The sequence below is a fragment of the Akebia trifoliata genome, chromosome 1, assembly GCF_017979445.1.
Source record: "Akebia trifoliata isolate Shusen 1 chromosome 1, ASM1797944v1, whole genome shotgun sequence".
Taxonomy (NCBI): domain Eukaryota; kingdom Viridiplantae; phylum Streptophyta; class Magnoliopsida; order Ranunculales; family Lardizabalaceae; genus Akebia; species Akebia trifoliata.
This window is the reverse complement of record NC_141375.1, coordinates 30,911,274-30,936,370: the sequence shown is the minus strand read 5'-3', so window position 1 is coordinate 30,936,370 and position 25,097 is coordinate 30,911,274. Positions and strand designations below refer to the sequence as shown.

Genomic DNA, 25,097 nt, shown 5'->3' with positions numbered 1-25,097 from the left:
TAAAAAAACAAACCGCACATGCCATGTGGGCCATTCATGTGCATCCACGTGAGGTTTGCACCCCTGCGCATGTAGCGTATGTGCACACAAGCGTACTAAGTTTTTTCGGACCAATGGGTCCAAATCCTTTTTAGAACCCATGGGCTCTCATGTGCGAGTGAGCTTTACTTATATCTCTCTCATACTTTATTATATTGAGAGCTTCAATATAAGAGTTACGCTTTTTAGATGTTTCTATCCAATGTGTGATTAAAATTTTACACCACAACTTACAAACAAACCACTTTAACTCTTATTTTCACTGTTTTGACTTCAAACTTTAACTTTCACTTTTACTTACATTCAAACATTAAGATAAATCCCACATTAATCCAACATAACATGCAACGAACTCCTACTATGATAGTCACAGTTTCGTACATAACTTTTGGACCAGCTAAAATGAGACTCGAGTGGAAGAATCCCTGATGAGAGGATGTTCGAGATGGGATTCAGATGTCAGGGGAGCAGAAGGTGTTGTACCAATATGTGAACAAAGTTACCCATTAGACCTATTTAGACTTTAAAGGGAAACCTGGTATGCACTTCGCAGCCGAATCAATCAGACATAAAACAACCGCACTTAAGATACACGCAAGCCATTGTTCCCAATTTAACTTCACAGTACCAGCAAGACTTTCTACAAATTCCACCACCACTACCTGAGAAACAAAAGAGACCCCACAGCCACCAGAAACCAATGATTCTCAAGGATTCCCATAAACACAATCATCTTCTCTAGTTCTCTCGAATTGAACTGATTGAAAACCTGACAAAGAACTAAAGTATTGAAGATCAAGGTTTTCTTAACCAGTCATTCCTGGAAGGGTCTCTCCCTTTAACTGAAAGGTTACTAAAACCGTGATCTGATATAAAGCCTGAGCAGTTATGTTCCTCCACATGGCCTTTGTGATGAGTGGTTCGGTTTGAGGTATGGGTGCCACCTCCATTAGTGTCTGCATTTGTTGGTCTGTCAGCAAAGCTAGTGCACCAAAAGTGCCCACGGTCAGATTCACGACAAAAAACTGTAGTGTTGTAATTGGGGCATCACCCAAGGAGACTGTTGTGATAGAGTTTATCAATAACCCAACAATGGTCATGGTGAGCTGAAGTAGGATGAACTTCTGAATGTTTCTATAAGCACATATCCCTGACTTGAAGACAGTGGCCACAGAAGCAAAACTACCATTCAAGATGATAATGTCAGAATTCTCTTTTGCTGTTTTGGAGCATTAAGTACCCATTGAGATTCCTATGTCGGCTTCTTTTAGTGCTGGAACGTCACTTGTCTTGGTTCCATTAACTGCAACTAAATGCCCATTTTGTTGCAAGCACTTTACCATGAGAAGCTTGTCAGAGGGGAGGACGCTTCCAATCACCCGTATCTGATCAACCATTTCCACCCTCTTTTTCTGATAAGTTCCTGAATTCTTCACCTTCAAGTACTGCGTCTAAGTCTCGGTCAGGCACAAGGATTCCACAATCAATAGCTACAGCCCTTAGCATGGTCAAATCTTCTGTAGACACTAGTTTGATGCTAACTCCAGCATGTATTAAAGCTTCCACTATGCTTCTTGCTTCTGGCGTGAGACATATTACCCCTAACAAGATCAAGTCTTCTTCTTGAAGTACATCATCATCATCTTCGCAATAGCCATCATCTTTGTCACTTTTTTTGTAAGCAAAGGCAACGGATTGAAGACCTTTTGTAGCCATATCTCCAATATTTCTCTCAAACATCAACCGTTTCTGTTGGTCAATGATTTTTTTAATCCCCTCACTATTGTGGTAATATGAACACATAGCTAGAATCTCTCTCTGGCTCCTTCCAATGCAGATGAATGGTCTTTTCGGTGCCTCCATTCTTCCTCATCAACATCCCGCTTTGGTTCCTATCTGAGTTCAAGGCTTTTGGGTTGAGAATGATATGAGTTTTCTTCAGAAGCTCCATATCCATGCCGAACGTCATCTTGGCCCAAGGAAGGATAGGGTCCTCCATTGGGCTATTAAAAGTTCCTGGGACAAGAACGGGTGTGCCAACTCCTTCATGTAGCACTTCGAGAACTTCTGGGGTTCTTTACTAATAGCTTCTTCGCCAAACCAAAGGTATCGACCTCCATCTTGTTGGATGTTAGGACCCCAGTTTTTTCGGTGCAGATTGTTGTGATCGAGCCCATGTTGACACAAGTTGATAAATCCTCAACGATAACATGATCAACGAACATCCTCTTTTTCCAACTACAGAGGGAAAGGGAAATGAAAAAAGGCAACCCTTCCTGCACTCCCACCAAAAATACTGAGCAAAGTTGTCAAAATACTAGCCGTCCCTTTTGGTTTTATGACAAGTCTCTCCATGGAATTCATCAAATCCCCAATTGGGGTTGTTTTGCCCTTGAGGTCTGGGTATCCATTCTCATCGTTTTCTTGTTTTCCAAACAAGTAACGGAGGATCAACACTACAAGGATGAAGACTGCGAAGATCAAACCAACGGACTGCACATACGAATTTAGTTTGTCAACCCTACGTTGTAGCGGTGTCTTCTTATGGGGATCATGGGTTATTGTTTTCATTGTCTCACCCCACAGAGTGTTGGTGCCCACTGACGTAACAAGCATTCGAGCAGACCCATTGACCACCTTTGATTCAGAGAACAAAAATGGGCTCTCATCTCCAACAGTTGTTGAGTCTACTTCCTCATCCAGTTGTAAGGGACCCACCATCAAAGAGCAACCCATCGGCTGGAACCTTATCACCAATCTTTAGACATACTACATCACCCACCACAATATCAGATATTAAGAGCTGCTGCAAACATCCATCTCGCTGAACATCGATTCCTGGTGTGTTCATTTTTAACCATGTTGGGCTACGTGTGGCAATTATGATGAATAGTACAAAAAGAGAAAAAAAAAAAAAAAAAAAGAACACACAGATTTAACGTGGTTTGGTGGTGTGCCTACGTTCACAAGAGCAAGAAGCTGAATTTTCACTATATATCAAATTAGGATTACATTATATGAATTTATAGTAAATCCTAACTATACAATAAGTATTAGAAAATTTCAATGGGTATAAACTTGTAAATTTTTTCTTTTCTTAAAAGCTAAATAATGATTACGTGATGTATTTTGATGTCAAAAATAGAACTCAATGCAAGGACTTCAAGTCGTGTTTGTGAATCATGTCAAAATTGCTACCCATATATGATATATGTATTTTGGAATATTTTTCAAAGAGGGCAGGTACGCTTATTTTCATAAAATATTTGTTTAAAACGATAAAGAAGCCATTTTTTTTTAAATGAATTTTGTTAACCCTCGTCCCTAAGCTGAAACGTTAAGATGCATTAAATACACCATACAAAAATTATTACCTAAAATGCTTTAAAAATTTTCTTACCGAAAATACCTTGAAATGTTTATTTTCTAAATGTATTTAATGCATCTTAAATAGATGAATCCAACACAACCCTATAGATTTCATGGAAAAACTCAGATCCCTATGCCATTTGATTCTGTTCTTGGATGCCACAAAGTGAGTTCAACAACCCTTAGGAAGATTTCAAATCTTACTAAGTTAGTGAGGCTAGTCTTACTCATATTTTTTTTTTGAGTTTACTTATTTTCGTTTCAATCACTCGTCTCTTGTGGACGATAGTTTTTGGAAACTTCTGTCAAATTGGTTAAAATCAATTTATGGGGAGGTAAGTTAAATAATTCATTTTTATGTTACTAATAACCAATTAAACTCCATTGATATTGGGTATTTACTAGTAGTTTATTAGCGTATCCCGCTTTAGTATTCTTCCCAAAACCATTCATCATCAACCCGATCGTTAAGATAAAAATCATTTACTATCATCTTCGCTGTTTAAATCTTAAGAACAAGATAGAATTTAAAGAAAAATTTAAAATGATGGATTGAAGATAAGTTAAAATAATTTATCATAAAAATTGAAGATCGTGAAGATAACAGATTTTTGGAAGAAAAATTAAGAGGTTAAAGGTAAAGATTGAGGAAGGAGGCATTTATGACATATTTTAATAGAATGTTAGAAAAGACCGAAGCTAACGGGGTATGTCATTATTTTGAAAAAATGGGAAATTTCCTTTTTACATTTCCTCATAAATAATAAGAAATTGTGATCCCTCAAGTAACCCAAGATCCATTGAATTTCGAGGTTTCCAGATCGATTTCTTCAACTTTTCAACAATTTCTTGGTAAGTCGGTTTAACATCAGATAAGGAATAATGGCCGCCACTCCTGACTATCTGATAGCTTCAAAGTAATGACTAATATGGAACATTTGAGGTATTCATCAAATGAAAAACTGCCACGTATAACTACGTGAATCACACCCGGAACATAACATAGAAAACGCGTTCTCTAATTTCTGCAACATCAATTATTTTAGTTTCACTCAATTAGCATGAATAACAAAAATGTCGACATTTAATAATAATTATTTCAACTCGTTTTTAGTTAAGGTTACTTAAGTAAATAAAATTTTAGGATAAGCAAATTATTAAGAAATAATTTAACTATGGGAAGAATATGAAGATAGAGGATTGAATGATATTGACATTCAATTTTCGAGATACGATGGGAACCCATATAGATAATCATTGTTATAATAGATCGAGATTCAAATCTTGAGCAAACTTGGATATAATTTTCTTCATGAACTACCTTATGAGAATGTGCCAACTAGCTTAGTCAATAAGATCTATGGACCTAGAATTATTTCCCCCTCATCATCGAGTTATTGATTCGATAATAATGAAAAAAAGTTGATTTAGACATACCCCCTATGATTTGCTCAATATTAGAGATACCACTATGTTTTTAGACTAATGACATGCATCCTTTGGCCTCAGTCTTCTAAATAGACTAAAGGGAAAATATTTAAATGCCCTCAACTTTAATCTATAGGCAAAGACTCATATTTTTTTTCTCCAAATCGAATCATCTTCAAGCTCTTCAACTTTTAAGATGATTTTAATCTATTCAACCTTATTTTCATTCGTCATTTTCTATCTTGTCTCCTTTTGTAAAATATCCTAGATTTTTCTATCCAGAATTTCATCAATTTATACTTATTAAAAAATTGTATCTTTCCTTGATATTTAAATGTTGAAGACTTGAAGTAGATACAATTTTAAGATAGATGTTGAGATTTAAATTTTGATTCCAAAGAAGTTGAAGATGACTGATTTTTGGAGAAAAAAAAATCTGGGTTTTGACTAGAGATTAAAGATGAGGGCATATGAGTCTTTTTTTCCTTAGTCTATTTAAAAGACCAAGGTCAAGGGATGTATGTCATCATTTTCAAAATACAGGGGGTATCTCTAATATTGAGCAAAACATAGGGGTATGTCTAAATCACCAAAAAAAAAAAAACTACTTTTTTTTTTTGACTGTTTTTAGTTACATCCCTTGTTAATTAGGCAATTGACATGCATCCCTTATTTATAGTATAAATTTAGATTGCCTCCCAAACCATCTGCTTCGTGCAAGTTTAATTTGAAATGACAAACACGACACCATCTTTTTTAAATTTACTCATTTATTTTCAATCACTAGTGTCTCATGTGGAGGGGTAGTTTTGGAAATCTATTCCAAATATGGATAAAGTCAATGGTCAAGGAAACAAGTCATAAGTATTTTATGGGGAGGCATGTTGAATTTGTTTAATTTGAGTGTGATAATTAGTTAAATTATCTCTTTTTATTACTAATAGCTAATTAATTTGTATTGGTACCTGTAGATACGTGATTTCGTCATTACGATGATCACATCTACTAAGGTTAGGAGTCGCCACCATTCATGTTGTAAGTGGGTATGAATGGTCACCCGATGTACATTTTGAAAAATTATCATTGTGGGCTCGTAGTGACTCATAATGGATAAAGATAAATCAACCCTTGAGATTCGGGTAAGCTGTTCGGTTGGAGAAAATGGGAGGTGTTAGGCACCCTTTTCTCCCTGCCAAATGACGGTAACCTCAACTCAACTTGGTCATTTTTTTATTTAAAAAATGTAAAAAAATAACGTGTCACGTAGATGCATTTGTACCCTAGATAGGGGTTCATTTTCGGCTTGATCATAGGGTCATTCCATTGATGGAAATGACCATTATAGACCTTTAGCCTTGGGGTCCATTCATCCTAAAAAATAAAATGAAGGGGAGAGGGGTGATAGAAGAGGGAGGGTAGAGAGAGAGGGGGAGTGCACTTTAAACCAACTTTGTATCTTCAATCTCCTTTTCTTCTTCTTAAAGTCTTTTGAGTCCTTAGTGATGTAAAAAGATGTAATTATTTTTGTAGAAGATTAGTATGAGATTAGAGAAAAGATGAGGAGAGAAGATGAATTTTTTTGTTTTTTTTTTTTGTAAGACTTGGTGTAGAGTTAGTAAGGGAGAATTGGTGTGAGAGAATAAGTAATAGTGGTTAGTAGTGAGAGTTGGGGGGAGAATTTTTGTATTGAAAGTTGGGGGGGGGGAATTTTTGTAGTGAAAGTTGGGCTTTTTTTTTTGGGAGATGAAGAGGGTATTTATAGATGTTGAAGGATTTTTTTAGGGATATAATGGGGTAAAATGAAGAGAAGTGGTAGAATGGTGTGGGGTTTAAGAGAAAGGTGGGGGTAAATTAGAGATGGTTGAAGGGCATTTGTGTAAGAAGGGTAAATGGGTTGTTTTACAACCCAAATGGGTTGGATCTTTCAATCCATTTGGGTTGAGTATTAGATGGAATAAAATAAATAAAAGTGGTTGAGAAGATGTGATTGTGTAAGAGAGTAATTAATTGGTGAAGTGAGTTAAAGGGATGAGATTTTAATTAAAAGAAGGATTGTGTAAGAAGGTGGTTGATGATATTTTGAGAGGGTGTGGGAGATGATGCCATGTGTTAAAATGAGTGGAGATGAAGGGTTGATATAGGTTGATGGGAGAGGTTGAGTGTTTGACTTGAGAGGATGGGTGTATGTTTAGGTTGTAGATGTGGGTTTTGTAGGGAATCATGATGGTAGATTAGGGGGAGGTATAAGTTAGGGGTGTGGGTAGATGTGTTTGATTTGAGAGAAAAGGTGATGGGTTGATGTGTGGGTAGATGAGGTTTAAAGAAAATTAATGGAGGTAGGTAGTTGGATGAGCGAGGTGAGATGGGGTGATAACATGTGTCATATTTGATTATCAAGATGGTGATTAGTTGATGTGGATAGTGGTTAATGGGTTAGGATTGTGAGTTGGATAATGAATTGTGTATGGATAGTGGTTTGTGGGCTTTTAGTGTATTGGGCTTGGATTTTAGGAAAGGTTAGGGGTTTTATGAATTAGTTTGGATTGGGTTTTTTAGTGTGGATAGGTCTTAGGATTTAGGTGATATGGGATTAGTTTTAAGTTAGGGGGTAAGGTGAGAAATTGATTTTTGGAGAATTGAGGGTTTATGAACCATAAGTGGGCTTAGGTTTTTTTGGATTTGGAGATAGAGCGATGGAGGGTATAGGAGGTGGTAGGCGTCTCAAGTCTCATTTTTTAATTTTATTTATTTTTTTGAGATTTTTGAAATCATTAGTTTGATCGAAATGCCACGTGTTGGCAAATCGAGCTTTTTAGGCCCGTTGGAGAATTTCATCGAGTATTCGGGTATTCTTAGATACAAAGGCGGAGCGGTGAGGGTTGGACAAGTGGAGGATAAGGCAAACCCCTTTGGTGGGTCCTTTAGACCATTGAGAGGTCTCAGGAGCCTCGGTTCAATTAAAACATCACTTTTTAGTGATTTGGGCTTTTGAAGCCCGTTGGCCAATTTTGTCGAAAAACCGATGTTTTAAGTGGAGCGGGGTAGATGGGAGCATGCCGAGTCCTTTTGGTGGGCTTCCTAGACCCTTAGGGGGTCTTAAGGGCCTTGATTCGATCAAAATGCCATATTTCGATTGATTTGGACTTTTGAGGCTCGTTGGTAATTTTTATTGAAAAATCTGTATTTTTGAGCCTTTTCGAGTATGGGCCCGTTCAAATTGGGGTGTCTACAGTACCCTAATTAACATTGAAATCAATATACAAGTAAGCCATAGTTCCCAAAGCAGGTCCAAGTAGAGCAGTTGTTCCAAGTAATTAGAGAATTACATCCACAACAAGATAATTACAACAAACTCAACACCTCAAATAGAATGCATTTATGATGTTCATTAAATATGGCATCAGAAAAGAAAAAAAAAAGAGAGGATTATTGATGAAAAAAAAAAAAAAAAGACATGCTAATAAGTATGATTAGTGGAAGCAAGGGTCATGATCGATTAGATCGTATAATTGGAATCGATCACGATTTTGATACCGTGTTATACTTTCAATTAAACTGAGATAATTGAGAGAAATCTAAAGGCCAAATAGATGTTCATTGACATAAAAAATTTGGAAGATCAAAAACGCTCCCACATTTACATTGAACCTTATTATTGTCAAAATAAACAAAATTACAATCCCAGAACCCCATAAACACCTTATTTAGTAATCTAAAACGACAAAATTTTGTTTTATTATATTATCTTCAAAATCATCTTAATTAATAATTAAATTACACAAAGTTCTTACAATTTATAATTATACTCCCCTACAATAGTTGGTCTTCCAAAATTATCAAGATAACCTTTGATTATGTTAATTTTAAAATAAATAACTTAATATATTAAATTATAAAAAGATTCTAACAATATGTTAAATGATAAAACATGATAAAAAGTTAGATTATCTATTTTGAAACATTTTTTTCAGAATAATTATACAAAATTTAATCATAGAGAAATCCTAATTTTTGTAAGGTCTTATTAAGGGGCACACATTAAAGACATTTTGAAAATAAGCACTTAGGATATTTTGGTAAAAAACTTTTGAGCCACATTTTTGGCTGGACATTCAATTTTCAAGGTGTACTTAATGCAAAACCATTTTTGTAATACACGCACATTTTCACATAGCCCTAAGGACACAATTAAATACATTTAAAAATAAACATTTCAGGGTATTTTTGGTAAGAATTTTTTTTAAAGGCATTTTAGGTAGTAATATTTTTGTGCGGTGTGTTTAATGCATCTTAATGTGTTACCTTAGGGCACATTTTAACAAAACCCATTTTTAAAAAATAGCTTCTTTGTCATTTTAAACAAACATTTTGAGAAAATTAGCGTACTTACCCTTTTTGAAAAATGTTCCAAAATGCATATATTATATACGGGTTGCAATCTTAACATGATCCAAGAACACGACTCAAAAATAATACAAAATTAGTGAGTTAGGATCACGTCTAACTAGGTTTGGGTCATAATAGTATTTAATGGGTAGGGTATGGGTTAGAGGTGTCAATCCATTTTGACACGTTTAACCATTACATCATAGACGTGTACTTTTAAATGGGAAATGTTCAACACCAAACATTTTGGCAAAATATTTTTCAAAACATAAGTTAGAAGTTTTAGAATTGACTGATTTTTGGTGAGGATGATCTTTACGGTGAGGAGATCATTATCATCAAAAATCAGCCCATTCCAAAACTTTTGACTCCATCAAAAATGATTTACAAAAAATGGACGGTCCACGATTTTTCAACTTGTAAACATGGGACTAGAAGTTTTGGAATGGGCTGATTTTTGGTGAAGATGATCTCTATCAAAAATCAGCCTATTCCAAAATTTCTAACCCATATAGGATAAAAATGGTTGGCTAAAATGTTTGGTGCTGAACAGGACCCATTTTAAATATACATTGAAAAAAAAAAGATTAAAATAATAATCATCATCACAGACGGTGGGAAAAATAAAAAAAATTGAAAAAGTCAAAACTTCAATCGCTGAACCGTGTGGACCGTTTAATTAGAATATGGGATCCATTGAAAAATTCAAAGGTAAAAGAGATGAGAAATGATACTTGGGTCAGGTTCAAGGGACATATGTAAAAACAATATAACATTAATAAAATTTTAAAATATGGGTTAGAAGTTTTGGATTGAGCTGATTTTTTGTGAGGATGATCTCTATGATGGGAAGATCATAAAAATAATAAAAAAAATCAGTCCAATCTGAAACTTCTAACCCCATTAAAAGTTATTTAAAATGTGAACCGTCGATTTTTTGTCATTTTTTATCAATAATTTGTAAATCACTTTTGATGGATTTAGAAGTTTCTGATTGAACTGATTTTTTGTGAGGATGATCTTCTCATCATGGTGACCATCCTTGCAAAAAATCAGCTCAATCCAAAACCTCTAACCCATATTTTAAAAAATCATTGTTTTTTCATATGTTTTTACATATGGCCCTGGAACTGATGAGTGTCGTGTCTGAAGACATGGATGTGTGGATGGGAATCCACTACTTAGACGATTCTTAAATTAAATTACAATGAAGTTTACCCCCGTAAAGTTAATCACCCATATTAGAAATGTCAATCACGCAGAAGTTTCCCCCGTAGTACAATGAAGTTTCCTCCGACCCGTCCCCTCTCTCTATATTAGAAACGTCAATGACTCATCTCATTCCCACCAACCATTTTGACACATTTAACCATTACATCATAGACGTGTAATTTTAAATGGGAATGTTCAACACCAAACATTTTGACAAAATATTTTTCAAAACATGGGTTAAAAGTTTTGGAATTGACTGATTTTTGGTGAGGATGATCTCTACGGTGAGGAGATTATCATCACCAAAAATCAGCTTATTCCAAAACTTTTAACCCCATCAAAAATGGTTTACAAAAAATGGACGGTCCACGATTTTTCAACTTGTAAACATGGACTAGAAGTTTTGGAATGGGCTGATTTTTGGTGAGGATGATCTCCTCACTGTAGAGATCATCTTCACCAAAAATCAGCCCATTCCAAAATTTCTAACCCATGTAAGATAAAAATAATTCGCTAAAATGTTGGTCAAAATGTTTGGTGCTAAACAGGACCCATTTTAAATATACATTGAAAAAAAAAAGATTAAAATAATAATCATCATCACAGATGGTGGGAAAAATGAAAAAAATTGAAAAAGTCAAAACTTCAATCGCTGAACCGTGTGGATCATTTAATTAGAATATGGGATCCATTGAAAAATTCAAAGGTAAAAGAGATGAGAAATAATATTTGGGTCAGGTTCAAGGGACATATGTAAAAACAATGTAACATTAATAAAATTTTAAAATATGAGTTAGAAGTTTTGGATTGAGCTGATTTTTTGTGAGGATGATCTCTATGATGGGAAGATCATCCGAAAAAAAAAATCAGTCCAATCTGAAACTTCTAACCCCATTAAAAGTTATTTAAAATGTGAATCGTCGATTTTTTATCAATTTTTATTAATAATTTGTAAATCACTTTTGATGGATTTAGAAGTTTCTGATTGAACTGATTTTTTGTAAGAATGATCTTCTCATCATAGTGACCATCCTTGCAAAAAAATCAGCTCAATCCAAAACTTCTAACCCATATTTTGAAAAATCATTGTTATTTCGTATGTTTTTACATATGGCCCTCGGTAAGTGTCGTGTCTGAAGACATGCATGTGTGGATGGGAATCCACTACTTAGACGATTCTTAAATAATATTACAATGAAGTTTCCCCGGTAACGTTAATCACCCATATTAGAAATGTCAATCACGCAGAAGTTCCCCCCGTAGTACAATGAAGTTTCCTCCGACCCGTCCCCTCTCTCTATATTAGAAACGTCAATGGCTCATCTCATTCCCACCAACCATGCATGACAACCACCACCCAAATTGTTCTCCTTAATAGGTCTTCCCCTTCCCCTTTCTACCGATGGCGGCAGATTTTCTTGGTCCTCCATGCCGGAAAAATTCTTATTTCCATCGCTGGTAATGCTAAGAAACGGTCTCTGACTTTTGCTGGTGAATCCTCACAGCCGTCTCCATCTTATACCACTCTACAAACCCATGATGCTGATGCTGGAGAAGTAGCTCAAACCACGTCCACTCGGGCAGACATCACCATCCACATCGACATCCCTGAAAACAACAACATCAATAATCCCCAGCAGCCTTTCTCTGCCAGTATCCTCGCTACGATCGTTAAGGAGAAGAAGCTGGGTTGTCTTTGTGATTTCGGAGGAGTTAAAGGGATTGCTGAAGCAATTGGTACCAATTTAGATAATGGAATTTGTGGCAACCCTGAACAAATTCGTCACCGACAAGAAGTTTATGGAAGAAACATATATTGCCTACCACCGGCACCTGCAAAAGGCTTCTTCTACTACATTTACAAAGCTTCAAAAGATTGGACAATTTTCCTTCTCCAGTGTTGTGCGGCCTTGTCCCTCGGTGTGGGTATTGAGAAAGAAGGCCCTGAAAGATGGGTGGTATGATGGAGCCACCATATTTTTAGCTGTCTTTGTACTGGTTACCATCACTTCACTAAGTAACTATCGCCGTGCCATAAAACTAAGGAAGTGCTTGAAAATTAACACACCAAGAATCGATGTTCAGCGAGATGGATGTTTGCAGCAGATCTTAATATCTGATATTGTGGTGGGTGATTTAGTATGTCTAAAGATTGGTGATAAGGTTCCAGCCGATGGGTTGTTCTTTGATGGTGGTCCCTTGCAAGTGGATGAGGAAATAAACTCAACAACAGCTGTTGGAGTTGGAGTTGGAGTTGGAGATGAGAGCCCATTTTTGTTCTCTGAATCAAAGGTGGTCAATGGGTCTGCTCGGATGCTTGTTACATCAGTGGGCACGAACACTCTGTGGGGTGAGACAATGAGAACAGTAACCCATGATCCCCACAAGGAGGCACCGCTACAACGTAGGGTTGACAAACTAAATTCGTATGTGCAGAACGCTGGTTTGATCTTCGCAGTCTTCATCCTTGTAGTGTTGATCGTCCGTTACTCGTTTGGAAAACAAGAAGACGATGAGAATGGGTACCCAGACCTCAAGGCCAAAACAACTCCAATTGGGGATTTGATGAAATCAATGGAGAGACTTATCATAAGACCAAGAGGGACGGGTAGTATTTTGACAACTTTGCTCACAGTATTTTTGGTGGGAATGCAGGAAGGGTTGCCTTTTTTCATTTCCCTTTCCCTCTGCTGTTGGAATAAGAGGATGTCCGTTGATCATGTTATCGTTGAGGATTTATCAACTTGTGTCAACATGGGCTCGATCACAACAATCTGCACCGACATAGCTGGGGTCCTAACATTCAACAAGATGGAGGTCGATACCTTTTGGTTTGGTGAAGAAGTTATCAGTAAAGAGGTCATCTCTTCATTAACCCCAGAAGTTCTCGAAGTGCTACATGAAGGAGTTGGCGCACCCGTTCTTGTCCCAGGAACTTTTAATAGCCCAATGGAGGACCCGATTCTTACTTGGGCCAAGATGACGTTGGGCATAGATATGGAGCTTCTGAAGAAAACTCGTATCATTCTCAACCCAAAAGCCTTGATCTCAGATAGGAACCGAAGCGGGATGTTGATGAGGAAGAATGGAGGCACCGAAAAGACCATCCATCTGCATTGGAAAGGAGCTGGAGAGGAGATTCTAGCTATGTGTTCATATTACTGCAACAGTGAGGGGATTAAAATAATCGTGGACCAACAGAAACGGTTGATGTTTAAGAGAATTATTGGAGATATGGCTACAGAAGGTCTTCAATCCGTTGCCTTTGCTTACAAAAAAATTGACAAAGATGCTGGCTATTGCGAAGAATGTGATGATGATGATGATGTACTTCAAGAAGAAGATTTGATCTTGTTAGGGGTAGTAGGTCTCAAGCCAAAAGCAAGGAGCATGGTGGAAGCTTTAATACATCTTGGAGTTAGCATCAAACTAGTGTCTGCAGAAGATTTGACCATGCCAAGGGCTGTAGCTATTGATTGTGGAATCCTTCTGCCTGACCAAGACTTAGACGCAACGGTACTTGAAGGTGAAAAATTCCGGAACTTATCAGAAAAAGAGAGGGTGGAAATGGTAGATCAGATACGGGTGATTGGAAGCGTCCTTCCCTCTGACAAGCTTCTCTTGGTAAAGTGCTTGCAACAAAAAGGGCATTTAGTTGCAGTTACTGGAACCAAGACAAGTGACGCTCCAGCACTAAAAGAAGCCGATATAGGAATCTCAATGGGGACTCAATGCTCCCAAACAGCAAAAGAGAATTCTGACATTATCATCTTGAATGGTAGTTTTGCTTCTGTGGCCACTGTCTTCAAGTCAGGGATATGTGCTTATGGAAACATTCGGAAGTTCATCCAACTTCAGCTCACCATGACCATTTCTGGGTTATTGATAAACTCTATCACAATAGTCTCCTTGGGTGATGCCCCAATTACAACACTACAATTTTTTGGCGCGAACTTGATTGTGGGCACTTTTGGTGCACTAGCTTTGCTGACAAACCAACAAACGCAAATACTAATGGAGGTGGCACCCATACCTCAAACCGAACCACTCATCACAAAGGCCATGTGGAGGAACATAACTGCTCAGGCTTTATACCAGATCACAGTTTTAGTAACCTTTCAGTTTAAGGGAGAGGCCCTTCCAGGAATGACTAAGGAGGTTAAGAAAACCTTGATCTTCAATACTTTCGTTCTTTGTCAGATTTTCAATCAGTTCAATTCAAGAGTGCTAGAGAAGAAGAATGTGTTTATGGGAATCCTTGAGAATCGTTGGTTTCTGGTGGCAGTGGGGGCCTCTTTTGTTTCTCAGGTTGTGGTGGTGGAATTCGTAGAAAGTCTTGCTGGTACTATGAAGTTAAATTGGGAACAATGGATGGCATGTATCTTAAGTGCAGTTGTTTCATGGCTAATCGATTTGACCGTGAAGTGCATACCAGGTTTCCCTGCAAACAGGTCTAATGGGTCACTTGGTTCACATATTGGGTTCATTAGTACACCACCTTCTGTTCCCTTGACATCTGAATCTCAACTTGAACTTCCTCTCATCAGGGATTCTTCCACTCGAGGCTCATCTTAGTTAGTTTAGAATTGGAATTAATATAATTTTGAAATTTACTGCAAGGAATACTCTCGATGTTAAAATTATGACTACAGTAGTAGGTAGAAATTGAATTAGCTTCAGTGTGGCAAGACTTATGGCGCCATATGTCTTGCTGTTACTTCGCCATCATCATCGTCACTACCACGTGATGTAAAGGAAGAGAAGCTCCGTGTACACATGTGCAAACATGGAGCTTTCCGTTGAGTTAAATTTTTTTAGTAATTTTCAAAAGAATCCTATTAAACTCAACCAACTACCTTGATGTGTCAAGTTCAGAATCATAAATCTATGCTAGGGGTCCACACTGGATTGGGTAAATTCAATAATCAAACCAATCCGAAGCCTTTTGGATTGGATTGGTTCGGATTGAGTATGACTTGGTTCGGGTGCGGATTGTATAAAAAAAAAAAAAATTCCAATTGACTTAGTTCGATTCCGGATTAGAGGTATAATAGAACTGAATCAATCCAAAGTATCTATTATAATATATAAATTATGTACTAATTTGTATATGCTTTAACAATAGATTTAAAAAAAGAACGATTTTCTTCTAATGAATTTCAACTTTCTTTTTGTTTCATTTTATGAGTGTTTTGTGTCACACTCATATTTGAATATGATTTGAATATTTATTTTTTTCCTTGTACATTAATTAAGGATCTTTGAATTATAAGAATTTTTCTATCGACCACTCCCCCACTTGAAATATCCATGGAATTTTTATTTTTTTAAATAAATTCCAGTAATTTTTTGTGCATAGGTAGACCAATGTAAGATTAGACTAAGGGTCTGTTATTTTTGTGTTATGCATGATGCTTTGTTTATATTAAAATAAAAAGTATGTTGATGATTTATTTATGCGTGTTATGTGTTATACGTGATGCCTTGTTTAATATTTATTTTGCTTAGTTTTAAATTTTAACTATTTTAATTCTACTATTAAAAATAATAAGTATGAGAACTGACATTTGATCTGACCCAAGGTTGGTTTCGATTGGTTCGGTTCTATAGGATAGTTGGATTGGTTCGGTTTCAAATTTGTAAAATCGATTATGTTTGCTTCAATTTCAATTTTACCAAAATCCGAACCAATCCAATCCATGTGCACTTCTAATCTATGCTACACAATTGCACTTCCTCATAAATAAAAAAATGTATCCGGAGGGAACCGTTTATAGGTAATCGATTGAGTTTGCCACATGGGGTAGTCAGATTATCACGACTCTTTTCAAAAACTTTAAACGATAATAAAACAAATACTGTTTTTGAATTTCTATCCTTAAAAAAGTGATTAAAATTTTCATTTTCTCTTATAAAATTCAAGTTTTATATTGCAAATAATATCAATACCCTCATCATCATTATCACTACCACCTACCATTTCATCACCATATTTGTCATCATTATAATCATCATATCTAAAAGGTTAAAATCCTGATCTTAGGAATCTAAGAATTTTTACTTCATGTAGGTCATTTTTCATAAGTTGATGAAGGAAGATTCAAAGGGCATGTCATGAATTTGAAAACATAATGATCATCTCAAATCCTCTATCTCCTTAAAAGGCAAGTATGCGATTTTATTCTTCGTTCGTATTATATTTTATTCTTTAAAAACTAGTTATTTTAATTTAATTTATTAATTATTGGCATGTCTCAATTCTTAGAAGCCTTGTTATTTAAAGTTAATATTGCCCACATAACACATCTATTTATTGGAAGCCAATGCTCAAAACTTTAGACCATATTGCTCATTTTCTTATAATATTTGGTCAATTTTCCTTAGTCTATTCTATATTAATTGGGTATTTCCTCATAAGTTTTCCTTGTTGTTAGCAGAGTGAGTCAATAATGCTTTCCATTCTAGAAAAAAGACTCCTATGAGTTATGTTACCCTCGATTATTGCTTGGGAGTGTGGAACGAGAGAAATAACAAGGTGTTCAATAGTAATGTTAGAAGTTCTCATGCAAGTTTCCTGGAAATTTTGGGCTGTTTGTACCTTTGGTCAAAACAATACAGAAAGTTTGTGAGGTTTACTTTTGATGACTTTACTTTTAGATGGAACTCTGTATGTAATCATTGATGTTTTAGTTTTCTTTTGCTTTGTTGCCTTTGTGAGGTTTTTTCGGCCTCCTTGTACTTTGTTTTCCCTTTTTCAATATATTATACTTCTAAAAAAAAAAAAAAGTTGTAAACCAAGCTAGTCTTACTAAGGGTGGTTGAGCCCATATGTATAGTCACATTTGAAATTGAACACCACGACCTTCTAAATTTCATGGGAAATTTCAGAATAAAAAAATAAAAAATAAATAAAAAATAAAAAATAAAAATAAAAAAACTTCTCTTTTTTTAACTTGATCCAAGGTATTGAAAATAAATGGCTACCAAACTCCCAAATTTAAATTAAAGTTCAACGGTTATTTATTTATTTTATTTTTTTCAAATTTCTTAGAATTTTGTCTTCTACAATATTGTGGCATCAGATCATATATTTAGGTGCTACAAGATGATGCGGTCACATAACTTTCCTTTCTAAATTTAATAAGGAAAATACTTTTCTAAAACTTCAGAGAGAAATTTATTGCGCAAGCTACACTATTATATTTTTATTACAAAAACTTCTTTGGATTCTTAGAAATTCAAGGGAACCTTACTTTATAAAGTTTGTTACTCAACAAACCTTGGTTGGAACTTACATTATTTTAAAATATTAAATACTTATAATATTCTCAATTCTTTAAATCAAATACCTATCATATCCTCTTTCTCCTCTTAATAATGATTTTTTCTCCAAAAATAGTGGATCAAACCCAAAAATATATATTTTTAAAATATTCTAATTTTAATTTTACCATGAAATTTGAAACGTCGTGATGTTGGATTCTAATGTGGCCATCACAATGTGAAAAAAAACCCAAATTTGACGGTCTTGGGCTGTCAAATTTCATAAAATTTGATGGATCAAGAGGTCGAATTTTTCATTGTCAAATTTAGTTTTTCGATGGGCTGAATCTGTCAAATTAATGAAGGATCAGAGAAATTCAACACTTCTAAACCGTCAAATCTGGGAACATCAAGAATTTCAACGGTCCTAGACCGTCAAAATTCGGTTTCTAAAATTTGTGGGCCTTGGGCTGTCAATTTTTTCTGTAGAATTTTCCAATTTTCACGTAGTGCATGTGGGCCCAACAATATCTTTTGAAGAGAATGAATGTTGAAAGGAAAGAGGATATATTAAGTATTTGATATAAAGAAATAAAGGATTCTAATTATTTAATCCTTTAAAATTATGTGGCCCTCATTTCAAGATTTGTTGAGTAAAAAAACTGAATAAAGTAAAGTTCTCTTGGAATTGTAACTTATAAAAATTTTAAAGAAAATGTCGTAATAAAAATACAACAGATAGGTTGTTGGATAAATCTCTCAACTTTAAATTGATGAGATATTTCTAATCCCAAAGTCACACATCAATGTGATGTCATTTCAAGGCAAAATGTACTCATGCCCAATTATAATCAAGGAAATTAAACTTCTGGGGTATGTATATTCATACTATAATATTACAATTAAAATGCATTAGTGATTTATTTGGTATATGACCTTATTTAGTTTGCTACTGTTTTGTATAGATCATATACATATCAAACACATAAGTCATAGTTAGCAATAGAAACGCATGCAATCGATAAATTAATTTATTAATATTTTTAATAAAGACAAATTCTCTCTAATTACTATAAAAAAAATAGTTTTAAATAATAAGAAAACTAATTTTAAGAAATACTAAATATACATAGAAGTTAGATAGAAAGATGCACTTGCATAACATCAAAGGTTGGAATAAGTGTGATTAGTTATAAAGAATCAATTTTTTTCTTATTATAGTCACACAAAAAAAAAAAAATTATATTATTTTTATTAATAATTATTTAATAGTTGCATTTGAGGTTGTTTCAAAGTTAGGGAGCGGAAGAGAAAAAAAAAATAAAATAATAAAATGCCACGTGGTCTAATAGGTATGGAGTGTCTTTTCGGATTAAAAAAATAAAATAAAAAAAGAATCATGATAATCTGACTATCCCGAACTCAATCGACTATCCTGATGTGATAAGTTTGGCAACACTAGATCTGTGCTCATCGAGATATACAGCTGCACTTCCCTATAAAAATGTGTATCTAGAGGGAAGTGTATATCCCAAGTACTGCAGATCTACGATAAGTGATTGAGTATGCCACGTCAGGTACTCAGATTATCACGATTTAAATAAAAAAAACAAAAAAAACGTGGTTCAATTGTCAACCTCAGGAGAACATGTGACTTTGACCTGTCGACAATATACAGCTGTGGGATACAATTGACTAAGCTCTTGTCTTTTGTCTACATGATTATGCCACATGTAGGCCCACTCGTGGTTGAGAACAAAGATGTGCCGAGCTAAATGAGACCTTGTGAACACAACTCAAAATTTAACGGCTTGAAATTTACATACCTTGAGAATATTTATCTCAAGGATAAATCCCAACCATTGGATTTCATATGATCTTGTGTTTTTTCATGAATTATTCTCCTGAAATTTGATCATTTATCTAGTAGTGCTGTCAATGGATCAGGTCCGAGTTGATTTGGTACCAATTCAAATAAGGATCGGAGCCGGGACTGATCCAATAAGTATGAGATCAGGCTTTATTGGAATTCAATATTAAGATCCAAATTCATTCCATTAACAGTTGGGGTTCCAGGCCAAATCCAATTTTATATACAAAATCTAAATAAACTTGGTACATCTCAATAAATATATAATATAATTTATATGCCTTCTAACATATTATCGGATCGAGACATGGTTGATCTCGATCCAATCTAATAAGATATCGGATCGAAACCTTATAGGAATCCAAAACATCGATCCAGAGACGAAGTTATCAGATCGGAACGGAACAAGTTTCAGGTCTGATCCTGATCCGATCCATTGACACCAACCCCTAATATCTAGAAAACAAAAATCTCCAAGATACGTCCCAAATAGAAAAAAATATAATAAAAAAAATTCAAATTTTAAATATGAACAATGAAAAATATAATAAATTGGTTTGGTTCATCAAACCAATTAAAAAATTATTTGGTTCCAATCAACATTCGGTGGGTTTGTGGTTCGCATGATTTTATGAACCCAAAACGAATTGTATCACGAATTAGTTTACTTCGTACCAGTCCATGGTTCAGATTAGTCAATTCATCTTGAACGAGATACATCTTTTAACCCAGTTTATATATATAAATGAAGGACATTATAATTTTTTTTAATAAAATAAAACAGATTAGAAGATGTTTAGTCGCACATTTATTTTTATTTATATAATAACTATTTAAATTCTAAATAAATTAGATATTTTAATCAAGATCCAAATTGACTCGGCCGACTTTTACTATATTAATTGAGATTGTCAAAATATCGCTTTAGATATCTCGTTTATCCTGCAGTGACATACAATGTATATCCGTCTTGTTGCATAAAGATATCGAGATGACTCGAGTCACCTCTGTCTCGGACTAGATTTAAAACCATTATATAGATGCTACCAGTGAAAGAGTTGTGCAAGTGATTTACCTCTTTTGCAATAATTACCTATAAGAGGTGATAATAAGGAGGGAAAGGAAATCATAATTTGTTCGATGTGAATCTTCCATTACATTGACTCGTCCTACATTCGACTCATATTGTTTTGTAATTCAGATAAAAATAAGATTTTGTGAATGAGTGTCTTCTAACACACTCTATAATAGTTTAATATTTTGACTCGTTTGAGGTGACTCAGTGAGCTTAGACCAGACTACGACTTGCACAATTGAAAAATACCACAACTTCAATGATCCAGTTTCCCACCGAATCCATTCCCTTTCGTTCTACTTATCACTCCCCTCACCAAAACCATTGAAGAAAAAACAATGTCTCTTCTCCAAGACTCCACCAAACTCGATCATTTCCTCCAAATCCACGCTTTCATCCTCAAAACCTCTCTTGATCGTAACAATTTTGTACTTGCCAAGTTCTTGCGCCAAATCTTTTCGTGTTCTTCGCCCAATATCTTACCCTATGCCCGCTCGCTTTTCGACCAAATCCCATCACCGGATACCTTCATTTGGAATACTATGATCCGGACTTACTTAAACGCCCACAACCCCCACGAATCCATGTCCCTTTTCTTCGAAATGAGGCTTCGACAAGGTATAATCATTGATAGTTTCAGTCTTTCTCTAGTTCTTCAGGCATGTGGGCGATCAATTAACGATCAAAATGGTAGAAGGGTACATACCCACGTTTTCAAACTTGGGTTTGGTTTAGATTTGTTTGTGCAAACAGCTCTTATTGAAATGTACGCGAAATTAGGTACTATTGAGGTTGCCCGAAGGATCTTAGATGAAATGGATGAACCGGATTTAGTTTCGTATAATATTTTGTTGGCCGAGTATGTGAGGATTGGGGAGATTGACTTGGCTCGTCTATTGTTCGATAAGATGCCAAGAAGGGACTTGGTTTCTTGGAATACTATGATACATGGGTATGCGACACAAGGTAATGTGAGGGCTGCAAGACAATTGTTCGATAAGAGCTGTGAGAGAGATTTGGTTTCTTGGAGCTCAATGATTGCAGCCTATGCTAAAAGCAGGCAGTCTAATGAGGCATTGAGGCTATTTCACGAGATGCAACTAGCGAATGTGGTACCCGATGCGGTAACCATGGTCAGTGTCCTGTCTGCATGTGGCGACATGGGTGCCTTAGGCATGGGAAAGATGGTCCATGAATATATAGGGAGAAATCGAATTGAAGTAGATGTGAAGCTTGGGACTTCTCTTGTGGACATGTACGCGAAGTGTGGGGATATTGAGAATTCTCTCAAAGTCTTTAATAAGATGGGTGTTAGGGATGTCTTGACTTGGAGTGCTATGATCATAGGACTTGCGAACCATGGCTTTGGGGAGCTTGCACTCGAGTATTTCTCCAAGATGATATCACGAGGATTGAAACCCAACGATATAACCTTCACAAGTGTGTTAAGTGCGTGTAGTCATGTTGGTCTTGTCGATATGGGGTGGACATACTTCACGTCTATGAGTGACGTTTATGGTGTTACTCCTAAGATTGAGCACTATGGATGCATGGTTGATATTTTAGGTCGAGCGGGGTGTCTCAAAGAGGCGAGAGAGTTTATCAGAAATATGCCCTTTGCCCCTGATGCGGTTGTTTGGAGGGCACTTCTTGGTGCATGTAGAATCTACAAGAACGTCGAACTAGTGGATGAGGCTACAATTAATCTTCTAAAATTGGAGCCTCATGTGGATGGGAATTATGTGCTTTCGTCAAACATATATGCCCATGCGAAGAAGTGGGAGGAGGTCGTGAATCTTAGAAGAATAATGAGAGGTAGGAGTGTCCAAAAGGTTCCTGGGAGTAGTTCGATTGAAATTGATAATGCAGTTCACGAGTTTGTTGCCGGTGATAGGTCACACCGTGAGACTAAAGAGATTTATGAAATGTTGGCCGAGATGGCTGATGGATTAAATGACGCTGGATACAAACCGTTGATGCCCTCAGTTCTACAAGATGAGGACCAACCAAAAGAACTTGCATTACTCATCAAATGATAAGCTAGCAATTCCCCTATTTGGATTATGAAGAATCTGTGTGTTTTTATGATCTATGGATGGGAGATGATCATTAGGGATTGGAGTCGTTTTCATCGCTTTGTTGGAGAACAAACTCCAATTAAAACCTGTTTGATTTTAACTTTTATGAAGGGAAGAATTCACCGTATGTATGGGTTCACATCCATGGTTGAAGCTCATCCAATGTGTTTGGTGAGATTCTTGAGAAGACCCAAATAAGATTTTTGACCCCCGAAAAGCACTTTTTGTGGGTGTGACACTAAAATCCATCCCAGAAGCTGTGCCAGACGCAGCCTGATATTTTAGCAACAAAAGCAGATCCAAGTAGAAGTTCTACTAGTAAAAAAATACTTCTTTTTTTTTTAATCCAACATCACTTTAAGGTGATTCAGTTTAGCAAAGCAGCTCCAAGTAGAGCAGTTGTTACTAGTAAAAAATTATATCCACAGCAAGAGAACTACAAGTAACTCGAGTAGCTCAAATAACGATGGAGCCTGAATTGAAAACGGTCCAAATTTCAGTCCGAGCAAAGTTTTTTTTGATCCGTAAACTGGGGTTGGAGGGCCCCTCCCTTTTTATTATAATCATCAAGAATAGTTATAACTTATCATCTATAAGAATTCTCGATAACTCATGACAAATATAGGAAACATCTTCAGTTTCAAAAAATTTATTCCTATATGCACCAAGCCGAGCTAAGAAGTCTACTGTTCTGTTTGCTTCTCTCCATAGAAAATCAAAAAGTAGAACAACTGAAATTTGATCTCAAGAGTTGTACCTCTTTCACTATCTCTTCATCTTTCCACCTCGTTTGTATGTGATCATTAATAGCATGTATAGAATAAACAGAGTCCGAACAAGTTATGACTCAATGCATAAAACAAGGCTTCTTTTATGGGTTTTTTTTTTTTTGTTGCTAAATTCTTTATGGCATATAAGTTTATGCTGATGAGTAGGTTTTATACCTACGAATTAACCACTTTTAGATATAATATTTTGTTAATTTTAGAGTCTTTTAGTTGTTTTTATTTAAGTTTAGCTAGTTTTATACTTTTTATGTGATTATATGTTTTTATTTGATTTTTATGCTTATTTTACAGATTAGGAACAATATGGAACATTGGGATAAGTGCATACGTTTAGGAGAAATTCTGAATCCAAATTGATTCACTCTCGGAAGAAGGAAGCTAAGCATATAAGCTAAAAAGTCTTCAAACCGCAGCTTGATAGAAAATGAGGCCGCGGCGGGAATTCAAGAATGACATAACAGAAATATAAAAGTACAAGCCGCGGCATGATATATTGGGAGGCCATGGCCTGCTTACGTTTCCAGCTTTACACGTTAATTTGTGGTGACCGAATTAGAGACGGATTTTGGGACTCTTAAACCCTAATGACTCCATATCTATAAATAGGAAAGTTTAACCCTTATTTGGAAAGAGAAGTTTTGGGATTTTTCTTGGAGGCAGAAGATTGAGAAGGAGGACGGGAATTGAAGATCGGCTCTTGAGTTTTATCTTCTTTAACTTTAACTCTTCTCTTAATTTTGTAATCTAAGAATGACTAAATACTTTTGTGATTTTGTTTTCTTTTCAATGAAAAACTAATTTCTATTCTAGGGTTATAATGGAACCCATTCATGACATTTGATTAGTTTTCTTTCTTTCTTCTATGATCCCACATGTGATTATTTATTCTATCCAATGTTTAATGTGATTTGATTAACTGATCATTGATTGAATTGATTTGGTGAATCTTAATAATATCGGCAGACTTATTTTGTGTTCATGATCTAGATAGATTAACATATGCTAATTTGAGATAGGAATATACTCAGGTTGCATGTGCATTCCTTATGAGAATTTATTCTTAATGAATTCTTCTTGATTTGATTCTCATAGGCATATAGGGAATTAGTCTAGAAGGGTATTTTTACATGACCATCGGAAGAGGCTTGTAGAGAATTTAGTGTTCTTGGATGACAAGCATAGTGGATTAATTTATCATAGAGGGAAGGAGAATTAAATCAAGTGGATTGTTTGGGGGAAATTATAAACCTAGATTTTATCACTCATTGATTTTAAATCTGCAAGTTTATTTTCTCTGTTAGTTTTCTTGTTTAGTTTTAATTCCTATTTTTACTTTTGTTTGGATAAAATTAGAGTGAGATAAATTGGTAATTAGCAATAAATTGGTATTTAGTCTCCGTGGGAACGATACTTTCTTATCACTTTATTACTTGTTTCGATACGTATACTTGCGTGCGTAAATTTAGACAACACATGCATCTTTGAAAATTTAACGTCCAAATCATGCTGTTAGTGATTGCCACGCTTGTCTATTAAGTTCACCTTTGCCACAAGCTGTTCATCTTGGAATCGATTGAAAACAGTGACCC

The 25,097-nt window shown here is 35.4% G+C and overlaps 1 protein-coding gene and 2 pseudogenes across 1 annotated transcript; 2 read left to right on the top strand and 1 right to left on the bottom strand.

Moving 5' to 3' along the window:
* Positions 1-551: 551 nt before the first annotated feature.
* LOC147411703 (putative calcium-transporting ATPase 13, plasma membrane-type) lies at positions 552-1,902 on the bottom strand. Its single transcript, XM_086432376.1, has 3 exons — positions 1,434-1,902; positions 900-1,258; positions 552-701 (listed from the first exon to the last, which is right to left on the bottom strand). The coding sequence occupies exons 1-3, from the start codon at positions 1,900-1,902 to the stop codon at positions 552-554; spliced, it is 978 nt and encodes a 325-aa protein (XP_086288502.1).
* Positions 1,903-11,777: 9,875 nt separating this feature from the next.
* On the top strand, positions 11,778-15,009 carry LOC147411702 (calcium-transporting ATPase 12, plasma membrane-type pseudogene; annotated as a pseudogene).
* A 5,880-nt stretch (positions 15,010-20,889) lies between these two features.
* On the top strand, positions 20,890-24,175 carry LOC147411701 (pentatricopeptide repeat-containing protein At5g66520 pseudogene; annotated as a pseudogene).
* Positions 24,176-25,097: the final 922 nt, after the last annotated feature.